We start from the raw sequence: 21,660 nt of genomic DNA on the forward strand, positions 1-21,660 counted from the left end.
TAAGCATGGGCTGGCAAAAGAAATGCACAATGTTTAATCTTTGGATTAAGAACTGTGTCAGTGGATCTCTGAAACTCATGCCAATCACCTCAATTACAGCATTTCCTAAATTCTAAGAGTTTGTCCTAGAAACATTGCTTCTGTGTGTACTGGATAGAGAAAATATAAATATATTCAAACTTACCATCATACTTTGCTAAGACTGCCTGGACATCTGCATATGCTTGCAGTTCCAACAAAGCCTCTAGCAGGTTTTCATGGATGTTGAACATGCTGAGCAGAGGAAACTCCTTCATCAACTAAAATCAATAACATACGAAAGGGTTAGATCATTAACACAGAAAAGGTTTGCATGTTCAAAATGCACTGAAATGACAAACACCAAGTGAAAACCCCTCAGTTCTCCTTGTTCTTGGCTCTTTCCCAGAGTTCACTATTATTTCAGAAATTTCTGAGCTCTTAACAGACACTGGGTCAGGTTTCTTGACAAGACATGCTTTGCACAGGATGTCAAATCCAAGAACACAGCTGCCTGAGTACAAAACTCTCCTTCCATTAACAGGCTTCTTCAAAATGAAGAAGAGTTATCTTATTGTACTGGAAAAGAATCTTGAAAAATGCAGCTCCTGTATTTCAGCAGTAAGTAATCCAGTACCTCTCTGGTATACTAGTGGAAAAATACAGAAAATACATGGAAAAAAATCAGATAAAATCAAATGAGAGGAGCTTACATATATGCAACTATACTATGAAGTGTGTGATATTAGGATTTATAATTGTGGAAACTTTAGAACGCAACCACAATTGTGGCTAATTAAAAAAAAAAAGGCAGCAACAATGGGAAAAATAAAGTTTATACAAATCTAACACTATAACTAAAGAATCCATCTTGTATGACAAACTGAATGAAATGTATAGTTAAAATAATCCAATCCATGCTGTGCTCCATTTGAAAATAATAAGCTGGACTTGAAAACTCCGTCACTTAATAAACCCGCCTTTGAAGATATAAAGAACTTGATGAGAACTAGCAAATTTTAATCTCACAAACAGGTAACATAAACAAAAATAAGACAGTATTGAAACAAGAGGTGTGGAGATTCATCAAGAACTTCAGAAAATGAGAAACAGGTAATCCACGAGAGCTGCACTGTGTTAAGAAGAGATGCAAAGTGCAGAGAATCTCTTCCTTGTGTTCATGGTCTGGCATAAGCTGATGTAAGAACTGTTCTGACCTTAAAGAGTAAGTCTGTCTAAATCTGGCTGTCTGGATAGTACTGACTTTGCTGTAGTTTGAGGATTATTAGAATATCAAAGGTGTGTTTAACTGATTATATAGATTTCTGGGGAGGATCATGATCACTAATGCAGCAGCTGAAAGAGCTCACTGAATTTTTGATGCTAGTGGCATGGGGATTGTCATAAAGCTCCGAGTTTCAATGGTAGAGGCTGAACCTGTGAAAAGGAACACAAAACTGCATAGTTTGCAGGCTTTTCTTCTTCAGTTTTCCAAAAAATGGACCATAGGCCTTCCTGCTCATCTAGGTAAGTGGATGGATTTGACAGTAAAATAAAAAACTGAAGTCATTGTTCAAGAAGAAAAATAACTGCAGGTGGAAATACACATCATTGGATTCATCAGTTAAGGATCCAGCATAGAGCCTACTTAGCTTTATTCTTTTTCTTACTTACTATTGCATTTTTAACAGAGCAAGCTACTATTTGGCAGGAAAAAGCATGACAGAATCTGGCTCTACATAAACAGTGATTTAAAGTTCAGAATGAACATATTGCAAAGAAACCCCTCCAAGGGATTAAGAAAGATTATCCCAGCTCATTGAGAATGAATAATGGCTGGCAGAATAACATTCCCTCCATCAGTGTAGAAAAGGGAAGAGTTGCAGTTAGTTATAGATGTACCATGGCCAGTAAAAGCTCATATTCTGTTTCTCCATTTGTCACTGACATCACTCACTGATTATTTTTTATTTTAATTAGGTTCTGTCAGAGTGATAAACCCTGCCTAAGACAGCAGCAGAATAAAGGTCACTGTCTGGACTGCCAGGCCTCCAAACTGACAAGTGTTAATTAAGGTTTCATCTGGGAAAGGTCGAATGTTAAGAAGTGCAAGCCTGTTATAATGAACTCAGCTGATATTATAACTAAAAAAATAAAACACCTCTAAGTAGACACTCAGATACTCAAACATTGAACAAACCACAGCATATTTGCTATTAAAAAAGGAATATAAAGAGAGGGCATGAACTGATTTTTCTGTCATCTCAGGATGTAGTTTATACAGTTTTCACTGCAAATAATTTTCAGGAACAGCAAAAATTCATTTTTTGCAAAATTTTGCAGAAAGTAAAGCCACTTAGATGGAAAACTATTATGACAGGTTAACTTTTAGGCCTCAGAGTGAAAGCAAATACTGGGCAAGAAAAAAATGCCACAAAGGTTGCAACATCGGCCTGCGTGATGGTCAGGGCAGGCCAAATACTGCGTCATGCTGAGGAGCCGCCGGAGCAGCGCGTGGGGCCGCTCCCCTCCCGCCCTCCCCGCCACACAGATGGAGAGGGAGGCGGCTCACGCTCCCAACAGGGATGTAAAGATGGGCACGTTATCCCCAGACACGCGACGAAGAATGCACCCTCGAGTTCCCCAGACCCTTACAGCATCGAGTTCTAATTTGGGCTCTAAGAGACACAGTCTTCCCTTCGCACCCACAGATGTATTTTCTGTGAAGTTACAGACTAACATTTGCCACATTGTTTGTCTTATCAATTTTAATTCTCTGTATGCCTTTACTGCAACCTGACAAATGCTTTCACTTCAGTGACAAGCATTTCACTTCAAGAAAAGACAAAGGCTCTGTTATTATCTTTCTCCACACCTCAAGATCTCAAGGGACAGTCACCAAATTCAGTACTCAATATTTCTCACCAAAGCCATTAGAGCTTTTTACATAAACACTAGCTAGGACTGAAAGTTTCATTGTAAAATTCCAGTTGGTTGGTGTCTCAGCTGGTGTGAAAGAGCTGTGCTCCACTGAGCCAATCTTATTTTTGTACCATATGAAAAAGGACACCTCACAGCTATGAATGCATTCCCTCACAATATAAGGGTGTTCAAACTGCTGCGGAACATATCATACCAAATCTACGTTCACAAGGATGTTGCTTCAAACCTGTATTGGTCAAAATACTTTCCAGTGATGAAATTCAGACCTGAGGCTGGGTTAGCCCATATTCCCTTCTAATTGCTCTGTACATTTAGGGGGAAATAGATACACAGGTACAAAGTGGAATTGCTTTTCACTGACAGATTCATTAGGTATACTGCAGATACAGAGAAATGGTAGATAATAATTTTTAATTTTTTAGATAAATAATATTTTGGAAGTATAAGTTTGCTGAAAAATTCTGGAAATAAGTCTGACACAACCGGATATCTTATCACTATTCCTGGGAGGGCCATATTTCCAGACTCACCCCGATTCATATTGCAGGGTGTAGATTCAATGATTTTGTGATGGATATGAAAACGTGATGATCACAAAAAATGGTAAAAGGAAATCCACATCTGATTTGCTGGATGAGGAACAAGTTTTATCTCCCAAAGAACAGTTTAATGAAGATGACTCCCTTCCCTGAGAATATTTCAGTCATCAGCATTTTCTCATTTAGATCTAATTTTTGAAACATTTTCAAGCAATGTAGCTTTAACTGTTGCATCCATTATTCTCCCTGTGATGATATTACCATCATGTATCAATTAGTAATGATGGATTATTTGTGTAGAAAACAGCTTTAAGCTACAGTTTATGCCTACGACTAGACCATGAGACTCAAGGGAATACAAAGGTGGATAAATGAATGATCTTATATATAACCTGGTGTTGACACATTTATTCTCCATTTGTGTTATGGTTGTATGCATGGTCACGTATTTTACGGGCAGAGCATGCAACCATTCATTGCTACTTATACTTTCCCAACAAACTAAAACATTTTTAGATCAATATATTCAGCTGAATGCATTCATAAATATGAAAACTGTATTCAGCTTAAAATGAAGAAACAGCAACAACAAGCAAATGAGAAATCCAATGCAAACAGTGAAACTGTTACAACCTTAATCCCTAGTTTATCTATTCCCACAGTGGCTATCTGAAATGATAAAATCTGTCTCCTAAAAGAGGAATGACTGAGGCTGGCATCTTCCAGGTGCAACTCCCCACCACCATTGCAGAATCAAGCACATAGTCTGGATAGGACTGTTATTTTCACAAGCACTTTGCAAAAGCTGTTTACTCGTGTATGACTCGCAAAGTGTAAAAACTGTGAACTGAACAAGGTACAAAAGCAAAACTCCAAGCCATTTCTGAGTAGAAAAACAGAAACTTCAATTTCTGTGGGCTTCATTGTCTACAGCTGAGCTTTCAGATGCCTAAATTCTGACTGAACCTCGCCCTGGGCTTGAGGCATTTGCAACCCTCTGATGTCTAATGATACACGCTAATGCTTAAGTGTTTCTCCTGGCCAGCTCACCTGGCAAGGGCAGAAGGGAAGAAACATTGTCAGCAGACTAAGGCCAGCACACAAAAAGGCTCTGTTAACAATGTCAGATGCTTAAAAATTAGGCTAAGTCCTGGTCCTAAAAGTGGAACTCATTCCAGTGCGGTCTCATTGTGAGTGGGATTCACGTGATGTAAATGGACATTCTCATCGCTCTCAAGAGTTGGAAAGCAACCTGAAATACAGTGAACCTACCTGAATTAGTTCTGCTTAATTACAGCAAAAGTAGGATTCTGTCATTTAATGCATTTCTCTAAGTGTTACGTTCCTTTTGGCAAATAATCACTGTTTTCTTTGGAAGCAGCTCTGCAGTTACTCTTTCACAGCTCCGAGAGGACAGAAGCTAAGAAGCCAAATATGGCAGATCCTGTTCTTTTGAAGCTTGGAAATGATTAGCATTAGGATCTACATATTTTCATCAATATGTGGAATTCAGGGAATTTGACATGACATCTAATGGTTGAACTTCAGAGTGTCAGAAAAAAGATCCAGCTCCAGTTTACACTGACTGTGGAATGGCACAGGTATAAAATTTGCTGACACGCCATTTTTAATCTGGCAAATATGAGTTTAGTCCTAGTGCTCCATAATATTCACAGAAAATATTACTTCTCTTCAATGTAGGATTAACAATGAGTCAATAAAGTGAAAAATATCTTACTGAATATGCAAACTCTAAGGAAATATGCCAGAACATGCAGCCTTTATGTTCTCTCTTAATTGAAGGATTAAAGCCTTCAGAGTATGACTTAAGTTCTTTAAGGAAAATAATTATGAAAATGCTGTTATTTGGACTGTGTTGTAAAAATGCACATATTCCAGGAATGAAGAGAATGTGGCACGAAACTAGAAGAGCACATGTTGTTCCAGATGTACTTCACTACTAGAGAATCATCACATAAAAGTAGTAACAGTGATAAATTATAATAAAGTTTGCTACATCAAAGATTAGTAACTTTATAAAGCATGAGAATAAAGTCATTACTCATAACCCTCTTCAAAAACATTATTTTACTTGCATCATCCCAAAGTACTGATTGCATAAACTCTGTCATAGTTTTACAAGTAGATTTTTAAATGAAATTAAAGTGAGGAAATTATCAATTAGCTCAAAAATGGGCGAGGACCTTTCAGAGAGATCAAAGAGCGTAATTAAAGGACAATGCAAAGCCCCTGAACATGGAGTGATGTGTAAGGGCAGACAAAAAGGAGTCCAAGCTACCAGGGCTCATACCAAGACTATGTGGCTATATTCTACGACCACATTTTATCTTAACAGAATCATGGTGCTGGAAGCCCATAATTTATAAGAGAAATATTATTATTTGGTTTAGGTAGTAGTCACCAAATTTCTAGCTGTTGAGGGTTTTGCACAGGATCACAGCCATGATAAAAAGTGGGGGGTCTGAGTCACGTGCAGGAAAAGGGATAAATACGATCAGGGGAATCACATGAACCTCTGCTTTATTTAAGAGCCCATTTGAATGGAGGATGGTCCGACCTGCCCCTGCCACTTACCAATAACACGTGAATCTGTGACAAAACAAACCAGATTTGAATGCACAGACACATGGAAATGTTAACATCAGCATATATCACTTGCTGTTACTGCAGTGCTTGTGTGTCAGAACAAGAATTAACTGAAGACACTGCTCTGTGGTGGAGATCGGCAAAAGTCACCATTCACAAATGTAGGACTCTTCTAAAATTTATGAGATTACTCTTGGTCTCATTTAACTAAGAAGTGCTTTTTCTTCATATTTTAATAAACGGTACTTTAAGTAACTGCTGCAGACATTAATAAAGCTAGAATTTCACTCAAGGCAGAGCAGCCTGCTTAACCTGACCTGTGTAACACAAGCCAAAGAATCTGACTCGCTCCTCGCCTCGAGCACAGAAATATTTGGGAGAGACAGACAGTAGTTGTCAGTGCAAGTAGCTGCAGAAGTTGTGTTGTTAAATTACTAAGGATAACATAACATCTTTATTTGCAATTAGTACTCTCTTTGACATGGTTTGATAATTGAAGGTGCAGAACACTGTCCTAGCTAAGTACTTCCATTATCAGAGAGCAAAATCAGCAATGCATACAAGAATACAGAGTTTAAGAGAATATTGAACAGAAAACCTAATTCAAAGCCCAGCAAAAGAGGTTGCCAAGAAAGTATGTAGATCTGCAGAACTATCACACCAGCAAAAATCACTAATATTGCCTGTCATAAAAAGACAAACCCCCAACCTACCCATATCACTAAAATTGTTTTAGTATGGTTTAGTACCATTTGGAAGCCTTCGAATGATGTAACCTCTTAAACCATTTTAAATGCTCAGGGTAGCCTGAGTGTTTAAACAACTTATCGTGCAGCCCATTAATAAGTGTGCAGCACTCTAACGATACAAGCTGCTTAGGTACCGATCTTCCTTAGTGTCGCCTGTAGCATAAAATATGCATTTAGAGACTGCAGGTGGGCACTGAGAGGAACACATAAACGCATCCAACTGAAATATCCTCAGCAAGGTTCTGAGAGCTAGGTACATAGAAGTAGACTTCTAGGTCCTTTACTGCGGTAGTAAGAGTAATTTCTCAGCAGTTATGACTGATCCCAGAAATAAAATGTACTTTTCTGACCCTTAAAAAGTGTTTTGGTTTCTATCCTTCTCCAGAGCTAAGGAAAGACCTGGAGAATCTCTTCCCTCCCTCAGCTTCACTCATTTCTAAACAAACCTGCAAAGCACGGGGCAAGTTGCAGTTCCACCGTGTGTCAGAGACATATACTTGTTCAGACTACAAAGCAGCCTTCAGGAGGGTGCAGGGCCACAAGGTAGGAGATAAAAGCACTCTAGAATGAGTTTCTTTCATCTTCTTTCTGAAAGAAGAAGCAATTAAAGGCTCCTGTTCATGTAACATGCCTTCTGCCTGCCACCCATAGAATAGAAGCATACAACCGTTTGTTTGAAAGGGACTTTGAAAGCTCATCTAGTCCAACCCCCCTGCAATGAGCAGGGACGTCTTCAACTAGATCAGGTTGCACAGAGCCCCATCCAGCCCGGCCTGGAATGTCTCCAGGGATGGGGCATCTACCCCCTCTCTGGGCAACCTGTGCTGGTGTTTCACCACCCTGGACAGGACACTGAAGAGTTTTGCCATCCTAGACAGGATGCTGTAGATTCCCCACAGTCACCCTTAAGGCCTTTCACCTCTGCACATGCCAAGTTTTCCAACATCATTTAGAACACACTAGTTTAGGTCCTCCTAACATAATCAGCACAACAAATAAAACAACCAATACTGTAGACTTTCTCCTCAGGGACAGTAAGAGATCTAGTTCCCTCACACACCATATCATGCTGTGTATAAATGGAATAACTCGGCTGACTAGACTGGAATTATTCCAACTATACACTAATCAAAATGAGATCATAAGCTAACTCAATATATACAAATAGTGACAGCTGCTGGTTTCTATAGCAAAATATAGTAAATAATCATCACCAGAAACACAAGCAAAACCAACACCTATGTATGATTCAATTACAAGCTTCCATGAAAATTACATGTTTGCAATTCTCATTAATTCAACTTAGCTAAATGAATGACATACAAGCAACAAAATGCTATCTGAAAATCACAGAAGCAACAGAAATTCCTATTTTTTTTTAATTTAAACCCCCCTGTTTTTAAGAAGCTTTAAAAACGGTTTTAAAAACTTGTTTTAAATACCTTAAATATAATATTAAAGAATATGATTTCCCTATCAGCAGTGTATATGACCATAAAATAAAAAGTCACCACCAACTCATTTTCTTTCCATTGAGGTGTTCTAAGCAGGATCTCAGTCTTTTCTTACAAAAAATTCAAGTAAGACAATCTAATCCATCAGTAATGTCCTCAAGATGGCCTCATACATGCAATGAATTAAACACTCTCAAATATTTTATTTTTTCAAAGTGGCAAAGACTCACTACATCCCAATCATATTTCCCAGATGGTGTCATGAACCTCTTAACACTTCATTTCCATCATGTTCCATGTCTTGAGAAATCTGTTTTCAATCTTTCAAACACAAACAGGGCCTCCACCCTCTGTCCCCTGATGCTAGATTCAGCAGTCCCCAGCCAACAAATCCTTCATATTCTTTTTAGGGCGAATAAATTAATCTCCTCCCTCATCAATCACATAGAAACCTTCAATGAGACATTAATGTTCTTCAGACTTCTTCATAAGTATATTATTTATGCCTTCCGTGAAGAAACGGAGGATATGCATTCATCAGAAATAAGTAGCTTCAAGTCAGTCTAAGAAAAGCATCTGCAAAGTTGACTTGACCCTGCTCTTGGCTCCCAGTGTACTGGAGCTGTGACCTACAGATGCTGCTGCTTTTACATTTCATCTACGGACCAGCTAATTCTTGGCTCTGCTTGCTCACAAGGAAGAGCTCTAGAGGCACCTACATTCAGTTCTGAGGATTTGGCTCAGTTTCTATCTTTACACCTCCTTTGTCTTGCATCCAGTCCTTTCATTTTAGTGTTTTAACGTTCCGACTGAGGTGAGTGGTTTCCATCCTTCAAGTGTCTAACAAATTATGACTTTGGGTCTCCCTGTCATTGTTGCTTTGCGAGATTCACATTGTACTTAACTTGAACAACACACAATTTTCTCTCTGGTGACAGAATACACCATTTATTATAGGCAAAACATTCTGGCTCTCACTTTGCATAAGGAATCTAGGACTAGATGGACCACCCAAGTCCCTGTGCTCTCCAAACACAGTTAACCATACATACTGACATCAGCAGAACGTGGCTTCACAGAGTATCTGTTCCACACAGCCCTATCTACAAATCACAAAACACATTCAGCAGCCCATGGTAAGCTCCAGAAGTTTCCATAATTATGATGTGCGACATTTGAACATGAAATGCAAAATTTTATCTTTCTTGTATACTAATGCCAGAACTTAAAACTTCAATGTTTGTCCCCAAACATTTCAATATTTGTCCCAGAGTGGCTGTGTAACAAAATTCATGAAGAATCAGTGGAGTCGACGAGATTGAAGACAATGTTTTTGAAATCAACATTCTCCCAGCTGACCACAGGACTGCAAAAGTAGGTCCTTCTTCCCCATACCTCTTTCTCTCACTCTTAGCTGTACAGTGCCTGAGTTTTTTAAAAGTTCAACACCTCTGTCTGGGAGCCTGGTGTTTCTGTAGAGTGAGAGTTGCACGTCTGAAAAACCGCAGCTACAGACAGGAAACAAAAGTTACTCAGGTCTTGCCATCTGGTAGACTATTTAGGACAAGGTCCTGCATTATGATGATGAACTCTGCTCCACGGTTTCAAAAAGTATTCATGGGTGCCCCAGTTCCAGGAGAAGATGCTGGGTGCTGGATTCCAAACTCACAGATATTCTTGCCCTATTGCCATTGATGCAAGTGCCTAAGCTCCAGAAAAAGTAATTTGCCTTTTTACATTAAAATTCCCACTGATTTGCAGCAAGAATTTCTCTTTTCACTAGGCAGGTTTCAGGACCATTCGTGTGAGCTGTCTATTGCACACTTTACCGGTGCTTCATGCTGGTCCGGGATTCCATTTTGTGCATTTAAAATTTAGGTCCTTCAGCTTAAACTGCAGAACTCTAAATCTTGCCGGATTCATCTCCACCTCATTTTTGTGGGAGCTGGAAAATGAAGTGTAAGAAAGGAGAATGCAGGGAACTGGTACACAGTTTTACCATCAGCTGCACAGAGCTCTAGGGCTACATTCCTCCTGTCATGGACTTGCAAGTTACCTCCTCAAAGAATTGTGTTCTAATCTGCATCTAGGGAATCTCACTTGAAGAAACGGTGGGCATTTGCAGCTATCTCTAAACTTGAGCGTTTTACATACTTGAAACATACACAGTGCCTGATGTGGACACCTGCCCCTCCTGCCATCCCCCAAATAGCTACTGTTTGGTGTTTCAATGTGTAGCTTTGTTGCTTACTGACTTACGACTACCATTGGTAGCTTCCCTGCCTACAAAACAGGGATACAATCATTCCCCATCTCAGACGGAAATCAGTTCATTATAGATTAATTACTTGGTTTTGACTGCTCAGTAATAGGTTTTGCATTAATAAATAAATAACACCATCCTCGGGTCTGAATAGTGTGACGTAAGCAATGCACAGAGCCAAATTGCAACTTTATAAGGAGGAAACAGAACACTTAAAACCTGCTTGTTAAGTTAGCAACATTCATTACATGCTTCAGAAAAAATGCTATGTAATTTCATTATCAAATAATTGCAGACTGCACTCCACTGCACATATACCAGGATGGGAAATTCAGCCTGTACAGACAACTGTTCATCTGGTATTTTATGACTTCATGGTGTTGCTTTCACAACCTTGTAAATGAACTCTCAACCTTTATGTACATTACATAAACAAAATGACTATCAGCAATGCTGCATGCAGCAAGAATGGATGCTAACTTGTAAGCAAATGTGCATCATTTCTGTGCTACTATTATCTAAGTATCACATGCGAAACAAATCCAAACTCACATCTCTCATCATTTTCACTGCTTCCCTGGTCCTTCCCAGCTTTCTTGCACACATTGCCAGCCTCCTCTTAATATAAACTAACACATTGGTGTCCCTTCCTGTATAAGAGGAAAAAGAAACAGCATTAAGATAAAAAAGATAAAACAAAGGGTCATTTAATATTCCAACACAAAAGGAAACATAGTTTTCTTGGATTTTTTTTAATTGACTATCATCAATGCTTGCACAATAATTTTAATAAAAGATTACCAAATTCTGATGTGGCACAACATCACTGAAATCAGTGGTACTACTCCTGATATACAGTGGTATAAATACAGACCTACAGATTGGCCTTGCACCTATGAAATACAAGCAGATCTGAAAGTACAGGGAATGCTATAAGGTATAGACCATCATGTAATCAAGTGAGGCAAGGACAACCCCTATGAAGTCAGCAATGGCGCAAAACTCTGTGGTCACACACACAGCATTATATTATTTACCAGTTCACATACACAGTTAAGACAAGAGCATCCATGAAAATGCATATTATATACTGCCTTTTTTGTAAGTTATGATGTACGTGCTTGCTAATAGGAGATGTAGCAAAACAAATCCTCTAACAGTCTTTTTCCTTAATGATTAGAAGAAAAGAAGTATACCCTGAACTTTCAGTTTACAGAGAGCCTTTATTTGTTACCCAGTTATCATCTTCGAATTCCTCACACCGTTAGTTGCAGATGGCAAGTTAGCATGTTTCAGATATGACAGTCCTACGTGCTGGAAGATGCCCTAACAGCAAAGATGACAGAAACTAAACAGCTGTAATAATTACTCTCTTGGAGAATTCTTACTTGTTTCTTCCTCATTCTCTTCCCCATAATTCCAACGCAAATTCTTAATATGCTTCTGGACCAACAGGAAACGAGCAGACAGCTAATCATCTATAAAATTACCGTATCATGAAAATATAAGACACCTGCTACAAACTATCTTAGTGTATAGTATGCAGTCTGTAAAGTTTTTAGTCTGTTCCTAACGTTTTCAAGTCTTTCATAACAAGAAAAAGATGTGTACTGAAAACATTCCAGGTACCTACAAACTGTTTTAAAGCTGTGATTACAGTTTCAGGTCTGACTTCAGAATAAAAAATAAGTAAAGGAGGGGAGGAATTGCTTAGTTATATTTTATATTATGTAATTCCTTATCTCTGTATTGATTCCTATATATTTAATAAACAATTTAGTAGTTACATCTGTTTCAACAAGTTTATGTAGTCTAACTAAGAGGTATACATTTTCAGGTCAAGCTTCTTTTCGGAAGGAATGGTCAAAAGGCATTTCTTACCACGAAATCAAGATAACGTTCCAGGTCAAAATTCTCTGAGGTGACTAATGATTTGGGGTGACTAACATGAGCCACCTTAAAAAGAAGACTGCATTTTCTATAAACTAGCACCTTCTGACAGAGGTTAAGTTGGGTACTCGAAGTAATGATTTACTCTTAAAATTCAAGGTCTAACATAAAATAATGTATGAAGGAGGTAGAACACATGGATAAACAGAAATATAGAGCAATATGCTGCTGTTCAAGAAATCACATAGTGGTTTTCACCTGTAAAAGATGAAATGCCCATTTTTCATCCCGAAGTCAAATTCAAGGACCAGAAATGGAATGACAAACATTTCATAACCATGCAGTAACTGCAATGCATCTGTCCATGGTCCTTCCTCTCTAAAGAGACCTGAGCTTTCCACCTCTGTAAACCATGCAGAAGTCCAGCATATAATCAAGGGAATCCTACTTGAGGCCCCTGTGTCTGAGGCACCATCTGAGGCTGCAACTTCCCTAACTCCTGTGGGTGCACACTGACATTAGCAAGGGGAGGCTGGGTGGTATACTGGACGAACTGCGCCTCCTGAAGCCACAGTCAGAGCTGGCACTCACTTTTTAGCCCCTCCTGCTCTGTGGCAATGCACTTCATTTTGCAATTCAACTGGTTGCTTCCTCTGCTGTAATACTGAAGGTTCAGGGTGTCAAATCTGATGATGACAGTAGCCATCCAGCACACACAGGTTACAAAAATACCATACTTACACTTGCCTGCACAAACTTAACCAGGTTATCTTGGACGTAAGCATCATGACAGGGTTTAATTACTCTTATTGTGTATTTTTCATACAATTGCTGTCATTTTCTGTGCTCGGGATGGAATGAGTGCACACATTAAGGTTTTGCTGACAACTATAAGCCTGCTAGAGCCTGAAAATTGCTTCCAGGGCTTAGCTGCTCCATTTTTTATTTTCTCTAAAAATAAGCAAATCATCCTAAATATAATTTTATAACCAACAAATGCCTGAAATACTACCTCCAAGCTTTACAAAACCTCAGATTTTCAGGTATCAACTTGTGTATACTTTTGAAACCAGTGATCACAGACAATTTCACTACGCATGATTATTATCAGCAATCTTCAAATTATGTGAGATAGCCAGAGGCTACGCATTCGGGTCCTGAGAAACCCAAAGATGCCCCAAGTATGTTAGTGCTTGTACTTTCATAATTAATTGGCATTATTTTTGTCTGAGGTATCCATCATAGACTAGAAATAACCTAGACTGTTTGTTTTTTTAATCTTTTTTTTCATTTACTGGAAGTGAACCCTCATGTATTTTCTGAGGTTTAAGAAGCATCTAATAAATACCAGCACAGTAGCTAAACCTGCTTATTCAAAATATAAAAAAAATCTAGCCTTTCAATTAGAGCACTGCATTATTCCAGTTGTTATTTTTTATGTTTCTGTGACCTTTCTTGATGTATGCAACTAATTTTTCAAATGTCACACTGGTTAATGGGTCTCATTAACTTCTACATAGAACAGTGCACATTTTTACCCTCACAACTGATGGAAAAAAGCTGGCAAAGCATCACTTCACTCCTGCTTCCATCATTCATTACTGCCTTTTCACAACATGAGCCCATGTTTTCAAAATGGCTAAAGGCGCTTCAGTTCAACTTCCTAAACCAGTGTTTTCTGACTATCAGAGCACTTTTGGTTCTGCTACCTTTTCTGCTAAGTACATGCTACAATATTTTCTGTCATGACACAGAAAAGGTGTATCTGTAGTCTGAGCATTACTAGCTCAGCAACGGAATCAAGCAAAAACACTGAAACAGAATAGTCTGGCTCTAGGGCCATATTCTAAACCAATGTTAAATACCGAGTACACGGTTCTGAGAGGAAAACACTAAATCAATTCAAAACAAAAAAAAAGAACTCTCCAGAACTTCTCTCTCTATAAAAATGGCTATTCCCTCCAAAGAAACTTACTGTGTTGGGCTTCATACTGAGCACCATGGTGCTGTAACTGCTGACTACGCCTGTAACAGCCCTCTCCAGCTTTCAGAGCTTGCTTGAACAGCTTCTCTGCTTCCACAATTGTTGTCGCTTCCTCTTCAGCCAAGAGAATATAGGCAGTAGCACACCTGCAAAAATATCAGAGGAAAAACCATGAGAGAGTTGCATGAAATAAAAGCTGCACAAAGACATGCAGACTGGCAAGGATGTTCCAAATACAGAGGCAACGGAGTTTTGTCTGCATAGCTTTCTGATGAACTGTTCTGATGAACAAAAATATTCAGGCAACCAGATCATGACTCTCATTTGTAGGTACTGTATCACTCAGTCAGTCACCTGAGTAAACTTACTGACAACTGCCCCAGAAAGTAAAGCACTGTCTCACCAAGCAGTCCTGGCCTGTCTCACTAAAACTCCTTCTGGAAACCAAGATTGGTTTTATGCACTATTGTTTTAACACAAAATGTCTCCATTACTGTGATGGTATGAAATGAACATATAACACTTGTTACATGCAAAGAACAGATTACAAATGTAATTGTAGAGATTAATAACATAACAAACAAACAGCAAAGCAGCTTTAGGAGTACAGAAAAAGGTGAAACACGTGGTGGGAGTCACCTCATTCAGCTTTTAGCTGTCTAATTTAGATCTCTTCACTATCTGTGCCACTCCATCTCCACCAAGGAGCATCTTCACAATGCCACTCATTTCACATGTTTAAACATCTGTCTAGGAATAAAGTGAATTGCTGAATGGAAGTGCCTCTCTCATTGACTACGGAGGGAGCCCAGGCAACTACTTTAAACTTGATGGCCACATTTTTAGCAGTTGGGATATAGCCTGTTGCCTTCTTTCCAATACAAAGCACACCATGGATAAGATTGTTCTTTATACAGGAATAGAATGAGGCTGCAGCTGTCTCTAGCTGCATTTCACAAGGAGTCATCCACCAGCTGAGGAACGGGTAACAGCAGGTACAGGTGAAAACAAGATTCTGGGCACTGGTCCTTGCTGTGGGCCATGCAGCTGGAAAGCAGCTTGGCAGAAAAGGACTTGGGGGTCCTGGTGAACATCAAGTTCAACATGAGCCAACAATGTGCCCTTGCAGCAAAGGTGGTGAATGGTATCCTGAGCTGCATCAGGAGTGCTGCCAGCAGGTTGAGGGAGATGAGGCCATAACTGGAGTGCTGTGTCCAGTTCTGGGCTTCCCAGTACAAGAGGGACATGGACATACTGGAGAGAGTCCAGTGAAGGGCTACGAAGATGGTTAGGGGACAGGAGCATCTCACATATGAACAAAGGCTGAGAGAGCTGGGACTGTTCAAGTTTGAGAAAAGAAGGCTCAGGGGGAATCTCATAAATATATGGTAATACCTGAAGTGAGGGTGCAAAGAGCATGGAACCAGGCTCTTTTTAGTGGCTCCTAGTGACAGAACCAGAGGTAATGGGCACAAGCTAAAACAGAGGCGGTTCTGTCTGAACATCAGGGAACAGTCTTCTACTGTGAGAATGACTATGCACTTGCAGAGGTTGTCCATGGAGTTTGTGGAGTCTGCCTCCTTGGTGATATTCAGAAGCCATCTGGACATGGTCCTGTGTAACATGGTGTAGATGACCCTGCGTACGCAAGGGAGTTCAACCAGGCAACCTCCTTAGGTCCCTGCCAACCTCAGCCATTCTGTGACATGTGGGTGGAACAGGACAGGCTTATAGCTCACTTCTGCAAAAGCCTTTTATGCTACATGCTCTCTCAGTTAAACTGCTGTCCAGGAACAAAAAAATCTTTTTCTCCTTCTGATGAAACATGTGAAGGACAATCCATAAGGCACCGGTTCATGGAATTCTAGAATTCTCTGACAGCAACTTAAGGGGCAATATTTAGACAGTTTGCCATGCCAGTAAAGCATCACAGCACTGAGTTTATCGTGGGATCTCAAAATATTGCACCACACCTTGAGAAAATAAATAATGGACTCAAAGGCCATAAGTCCCAGAAGATTGGAACCTGCCCAGGGAAGTGGTGGAGTCACCATCCCCTGGAGGTGTTTAAAAGGTGTCCATATGAGGTTCTCAGGGACACAGTTTAGTGCCAGAGTCAGGTTATGGTTGGACTCAATGATCCTGAGGGTCTCTTCCAACTGAAATGATTCTATGATTGTCTTCTCTCACACTATGAAATGAATATTTCAGAATGTGTTTATGAGTCCCTTCTTTCTCGCCTCTGTTCAGGATGACTGAGAAATCCAGAAGGGAACTCTTCATCCCATAAATGCATATTTCATATGCTCATCAGGAGGCAACTTAATTAACACTTCACTGTGCTGATCCAAAGCCCACTGACATCAATGGAAAGACTCTCATTGTAATCACTGCCCTAAGGATCTTCTGAGTGGCTAGCACAACATGCAGCTGTGCTTTTTTCCTCTCATTGTAGGCCTTCCTGTGACAGGCCTGTAATCATGGTTAAAAATTACTGTAGCAAACCCCTTGCCTCAAGCTATCATCAAACAGACTTTTAAATGACAGGAAATAAATGTTAATGTTGTTGTCACTCACTCATTCAATTCCAAAGCTTCATGTGCCGCAGAAATTCGGGCTTGGGGGTTTCTCTCTCTCCAGGCTTTTTGCATTACTATTCAATAAACAAAGCAGAACAGGGGCATATCAGTCATTACAGTGCTAACAAGGAGAATCTACTGTATTATAACAGAATTTACTGCTCTCAGCCCAACTCCAGTGCATTTCAAAGAACTCAATGACCACTCAAAAGAAACATGATCAACATGAGCTTTTGTCCCCAAAACTCACTTTATTCTTTCATTTAATTAAACTTTTTTTCCATGGGAAAATCTGGCTGAGAGATCATGCCATCTGCACTGTCACACATGGAGGTGACAAACAGCTTTTTCCTCTTGGGGAAGTATAATAGATTCCATAGGGCACAAAAGAATACAAGGATAGTTGGGATTCTTATTCTAGTTCTTAGTGTGCTGTTGCTTTAGATGAATGTTAAATGGAAACAACATCCAGGATAATCAGACAACCTCATAATTATCCCACTGAGTTCAGAAAACAGGTTTCATGTTTACCGTCTGTCAAAAAAGCACAGTATGTTCTCCTTTGTAATTAAGCCCTCAGAATGGAGTGCCCAACTGTCAGTATGTCTCCTTTCCTAAGAGACTGTCTATTCAGAAACAAATTCTGACGACAGAAATCATTGTCATACATTTTTAGCGGAATCAAAGTCTGAATGTGGACTTAACAGTAAAGGCTTAATACAACTTAAGCTACTTATATCAATTTCAGTTGTACATGTGTTCCCATTTTTTCACAGAGCTGCTAACTACATCAGGGAATGAAACACAGCACTCAACTTTTACATAAGATCTCTTTCTTCTGTCAGCGCAGACTAAGTGGAACCTGGATAATGTAAGTCAACATACTACACTGTAGGTGGAGGCAAATTAATCAACAATACATGTTTAAAGCCACTGCAAGAAACGGGAGAAAAAAACAAGTCTTTACACTTGCAAATGGTACCCTGAATGCCTTCAACAAGAAAGTACAACAAAATAGTGACACAAATAGTTTATACTTATATAGATACTTGTTCAAATCTAGAATACTACAAATCCAACAGTAACAGCTTTCCAGGCATGACTGAACTTTTGCCTTTCCTTATCTACCCAGGAGAACTGAAGTCTGACTGCATTTTTCTTGCATAAATTTAAAACAATCATTAACCTATTAACAGAAACAGTTGTTCACAAGGTCTCTTACTAGCATCTGCAGGTCGTAAATGATCTGTGTCACATGTAAAGAATGTCTGATGGTCCTGTGCTGAAAGATTCATATCGTAGTAAGTCAAAGGTTCTCTTCCTGTTACCCATGTATACCTGCAAAAATACCAACAAAGAGGCATTTTGGTTAATGAAGTCACATTCAGCAAAATTAATCTAGAAAAGCATCCTAGACATTAGAGATGGGCATAGCCTACCAAGTCACCCAGTCAATCTCGTATCCAACACACATCGCATTGCACTGTACTGGGATGGAGTGACAGTAGTTGACCCTAAGCTAATGAGGATATTGGAAAGTACACACTGGAAATCGGTAACACACATTCACACATTAAGACTACATGAAACCCAGATATAATTCATCAGGTTGTTTGCTATAAGTGATTTGGATGGAATTACACTGCACTTAGGTATTCTATTTTTTTATAAGATCACAAAAACCCGCAGAAATAACAAGTGCATGAGCACGGTTTTAAATTCTTTTTCATTTAGAAACATTTTACAAATGACAGAAAAACCTGGCACGTGTTCACAGCTGGTTTTGTTTTTCCATCTCTGAGTCAGGTTAATGCAAAAGTACAACTGAGGTCCTTAACTCAGTACTATGCCTGAAACCGTAACATCATAGCACTTACCGATTATATTCAGCTCCTCTGAACAGATTTAAAGGATTTCGCCAGACTTTGCATTCTGTCATAAATAGAAACACACAATAATGAATCTCTCCCAAATTACAATGGTACTTGAGGTTTATCAGAAACATCAGTTACCTTCTAAAGACCCTTATCAAATAACTTTCAGTTTTTATAGGTGCAAATGGAAAAAAAAAAGTCAAGTGCATAGAGATGCAGGTAACCAGACTGTTCTTCCATTTTAAAATAAAAATTTCATTATAAATTAGTGTCAACAAATGTTATTATTCCAGACAAATAATCACTAACAAAGCTCCAAATGCCAGATGAAAAGATAATACTGGTTAGTGCCAGGACTCACATTTACCATAATCCAGAATTGAAAAGGGATCACAGTGAGCTATTGCACTGAAAAACAGTAATTAACCCAGTCCCTATGGACTTGCTATTTCTACAGAAAAACTTCCCTGTCCAGTTAATTCTGCAAATCACAGAATTTCAGCTACAGTTGCCAAATTTAGTTACTCCTTAGCTTGTGAAGTAAAAAATCCATGGCAACATGTGCTGACCTTACTTAAGTTGTAAGCATCCCAGAGCTGACAAAGGATGTAGAGAAAAGTTCATTGCATTGCAAAGCATTTCACATATTTCTCTTGGGGAAAAAAGTGCAAATTATTCCTGCTACAGGTAGAAAAAGATAAGACAATTTGCAACAATGCAATTTAGAATAGAACTCAAAAAAAAATCACAAAAATCAATTTCTATTGTTTTTGAAAAGGTGAGGTCTTGATTCTAGCTTTTCTTACTTTAACACCAGATTTATTTTCTTAATTTCAACAAAGACAATTCACTCCAGTGAAGGTAAGACTAGAATCAAACCCAGTACTTGCACGAAGACTCACTGAGAGGCAGCATGTCATTCTACCACAGATCTGCTACTGACTGACCCCTCATGTGGTGCTCCGCAAAAACTCAACAGCAGCACTGGCCCCACAGCATTTCCCCAGCTGCTTTCCACCACCAGAAGTCAACCAGCACATTTTTCTCTATGAAATTCTGTGACATTGTTTCTTAAGAGATCACAGCTACAGTTTTCTGCTGGGATATTGAATCAGCAGGGTAGCTACCCTACTTTGCACAACATTGGTAAGTACATGCTTGTTCCCTTTACGCCTGTTCCATCAAAGAAAGACACAGACATACAGAATGACAAGTCAAGCCCTACTCTTTTCTGACGGGCCTAACTCCCACTTCTGAGGCTAAAGTGGCACAAAAAGTGTTTTACATAAATTATTTGCAAGAATATAATGACACCTGCAGCTACACAAAAACTAGTCAAATGGCATAGAAGATGGTCCTCAGCTTGGTGCCTCCATCACCTTGCATGTGTGTGAAACAGAGAGACGGGAAGGGGAAGATGTCTGGGAAGAGAGCACTGATTTCACATCTGCATCCTGCAACTAACCACTTCAGCAGACAGCTAATATTAGAAAAGCTCCACTGGTTTACTCAGTAGAAGTGCCTGATCAACATTCGCCCATTCTCTTGGACAGCCAGAGGGCATGGCTGTTTGACATGCTTCAATCTGACAGTTTTTACACAATATTAAATAAACATCAGCCTTCTCAGTTCCAGAGCTAAAATACAATGGCTCAGCCTACTCTATTTGCAACCAACAAGATTAGGCAACAACTATTTGATCATGGTGACACTACTCTTTTTGCTCATATTATTTATATTTAAGTCATTATACTTTATCTGAGGTATGCTGTCCTTCAGCGCTGTTGCAGGGAAAGGGAGAACTGTGGAACAAAATGGGGAGGTGAAGAAGGGGTTTTATTACCACCTCCTGTCCTGGGGGTAGTTTGACATCTGTCTGACAAGTTAAACATGATGTACTCTCTGTTGTTTTTATCGTGGTATCTGCTGATACCGTGGCCTCAGTAAAACAACTATTCTTCTGACCTTTCTGAGGACGAAGATATCTAATGCAATATTCTACCGCAGTCAAACATCTTCATAGGAAAACATGGTGAGCCATGTGAAAATGTAATTTTCATATTGATGGATAGTGAAAAAAATCTCAGTGTTGATGTATGGTAAACTGAAAAGGTTGTCTTTTCTGTTACTTTACATACTAATAATATAACAATGTCCTTATTTTATATAAGCAATTAGGATTTACTGAAGATTAATATTTCGTCTCCTTGTTCAGTGATCAAGTTTTGAACACTGATATCTTTCTGAAGGCATGAATAACAGGCTATCTGTACAGACACACTAACCAGAGACAGTGACAGTCCCAGCTCATAGACTCGAGTGCCAATGCACTGAAAGTAAGCATGCTCCTGGACTATTTATTTATATCAGAAAAGTCAAGACGCTTGAGTGAACCTCATTACTCAAAATACTGTGCCTTCTGCTTTAAAACGATTGGAGTTATTTCAGAGGTGCTGAAGTGCGACTGAGCGCACTGATGAGTGCACACAGGTGTTTCCAAGCCACCTCATGCTTCCTGCCAGGTCACCCAAATCTAATATCCTGCACCATGCAATGCTGCTATTCACGGATGGGAATAACAACAGCTGAATCTGCAGTGCTATATGGAGGCTTCCCTAAGTAGAAGTACCCAGTAGGGCACAAGGCGTTTTGAGGCCACCTGTTTTACTTAACTTCTGAGTTCAAAAATAATTTTTGTTTGCTTGTTTTCACAACACTGAAGAGTAGAAGTAAAGTCTGCCAGGTATGGACATAGGCACC

The 21,660-nt window shown here is 39.3% G+C and overlaps 1 protein-coding gene across 7 annotated transcripts in view; it reads right to left on the reverse strand.

Annotated features, from left to right (window-relative positions):
• The window catches only part of ST7 (suppression of tumorigenicity 7), a 125,365-nt gene that overhangs the window by 12,389 nt on the left and 91,316 nt on the right, over nucleotides 1-21,660 (reverse strand). For all 7 annotated transcript variants that reach the window (XM_082063636.1, XM_082063635.1, XM_082063639.1 and 4 more), the window contains exons 4-9: nucleotides 18,904-18,958; nucleotides 18,249-18,364; nucleotides 17,025-17,100; nucleotides 14,439-14,593; nucleotides 11,126-11,223; nucleotides 185-299 (exon numbers count right to left, since the gene is read on the reverse strand). In XM_082063636.1, the coding sequence (XP_081919762.1) occupies nucleotides 185-299; nucleotides 11,126-11,223; nucleotides 14,439-14,593; nucleotides 17,025-17,100; nucleotides 18,249-18,364; nucleotides 18,904-18,958 (615 nt within the window). The remainder of the gene's footprint in view (nucleotides 1-184; nucleotides 300-11,125; nucleotides 11,224-14,438; nucleotides 14,594-17,024; nucleotides 17,101-18,248; nucleotides 18,365-18,903; nucleotides 18,959-21,660) is intronic.

Source organism: Streptopelia decaocto (assembly GCF_964273445.1).
Source record: "Streptopelia decaocto genome assembly, chromosome: 1".
Taxonomy (NCBI): Eukaryota; Metazoa; Chordata; class Aves; order Columbiformes; family Columbidae; genus Streptopelia; species Streptopelia decaocto.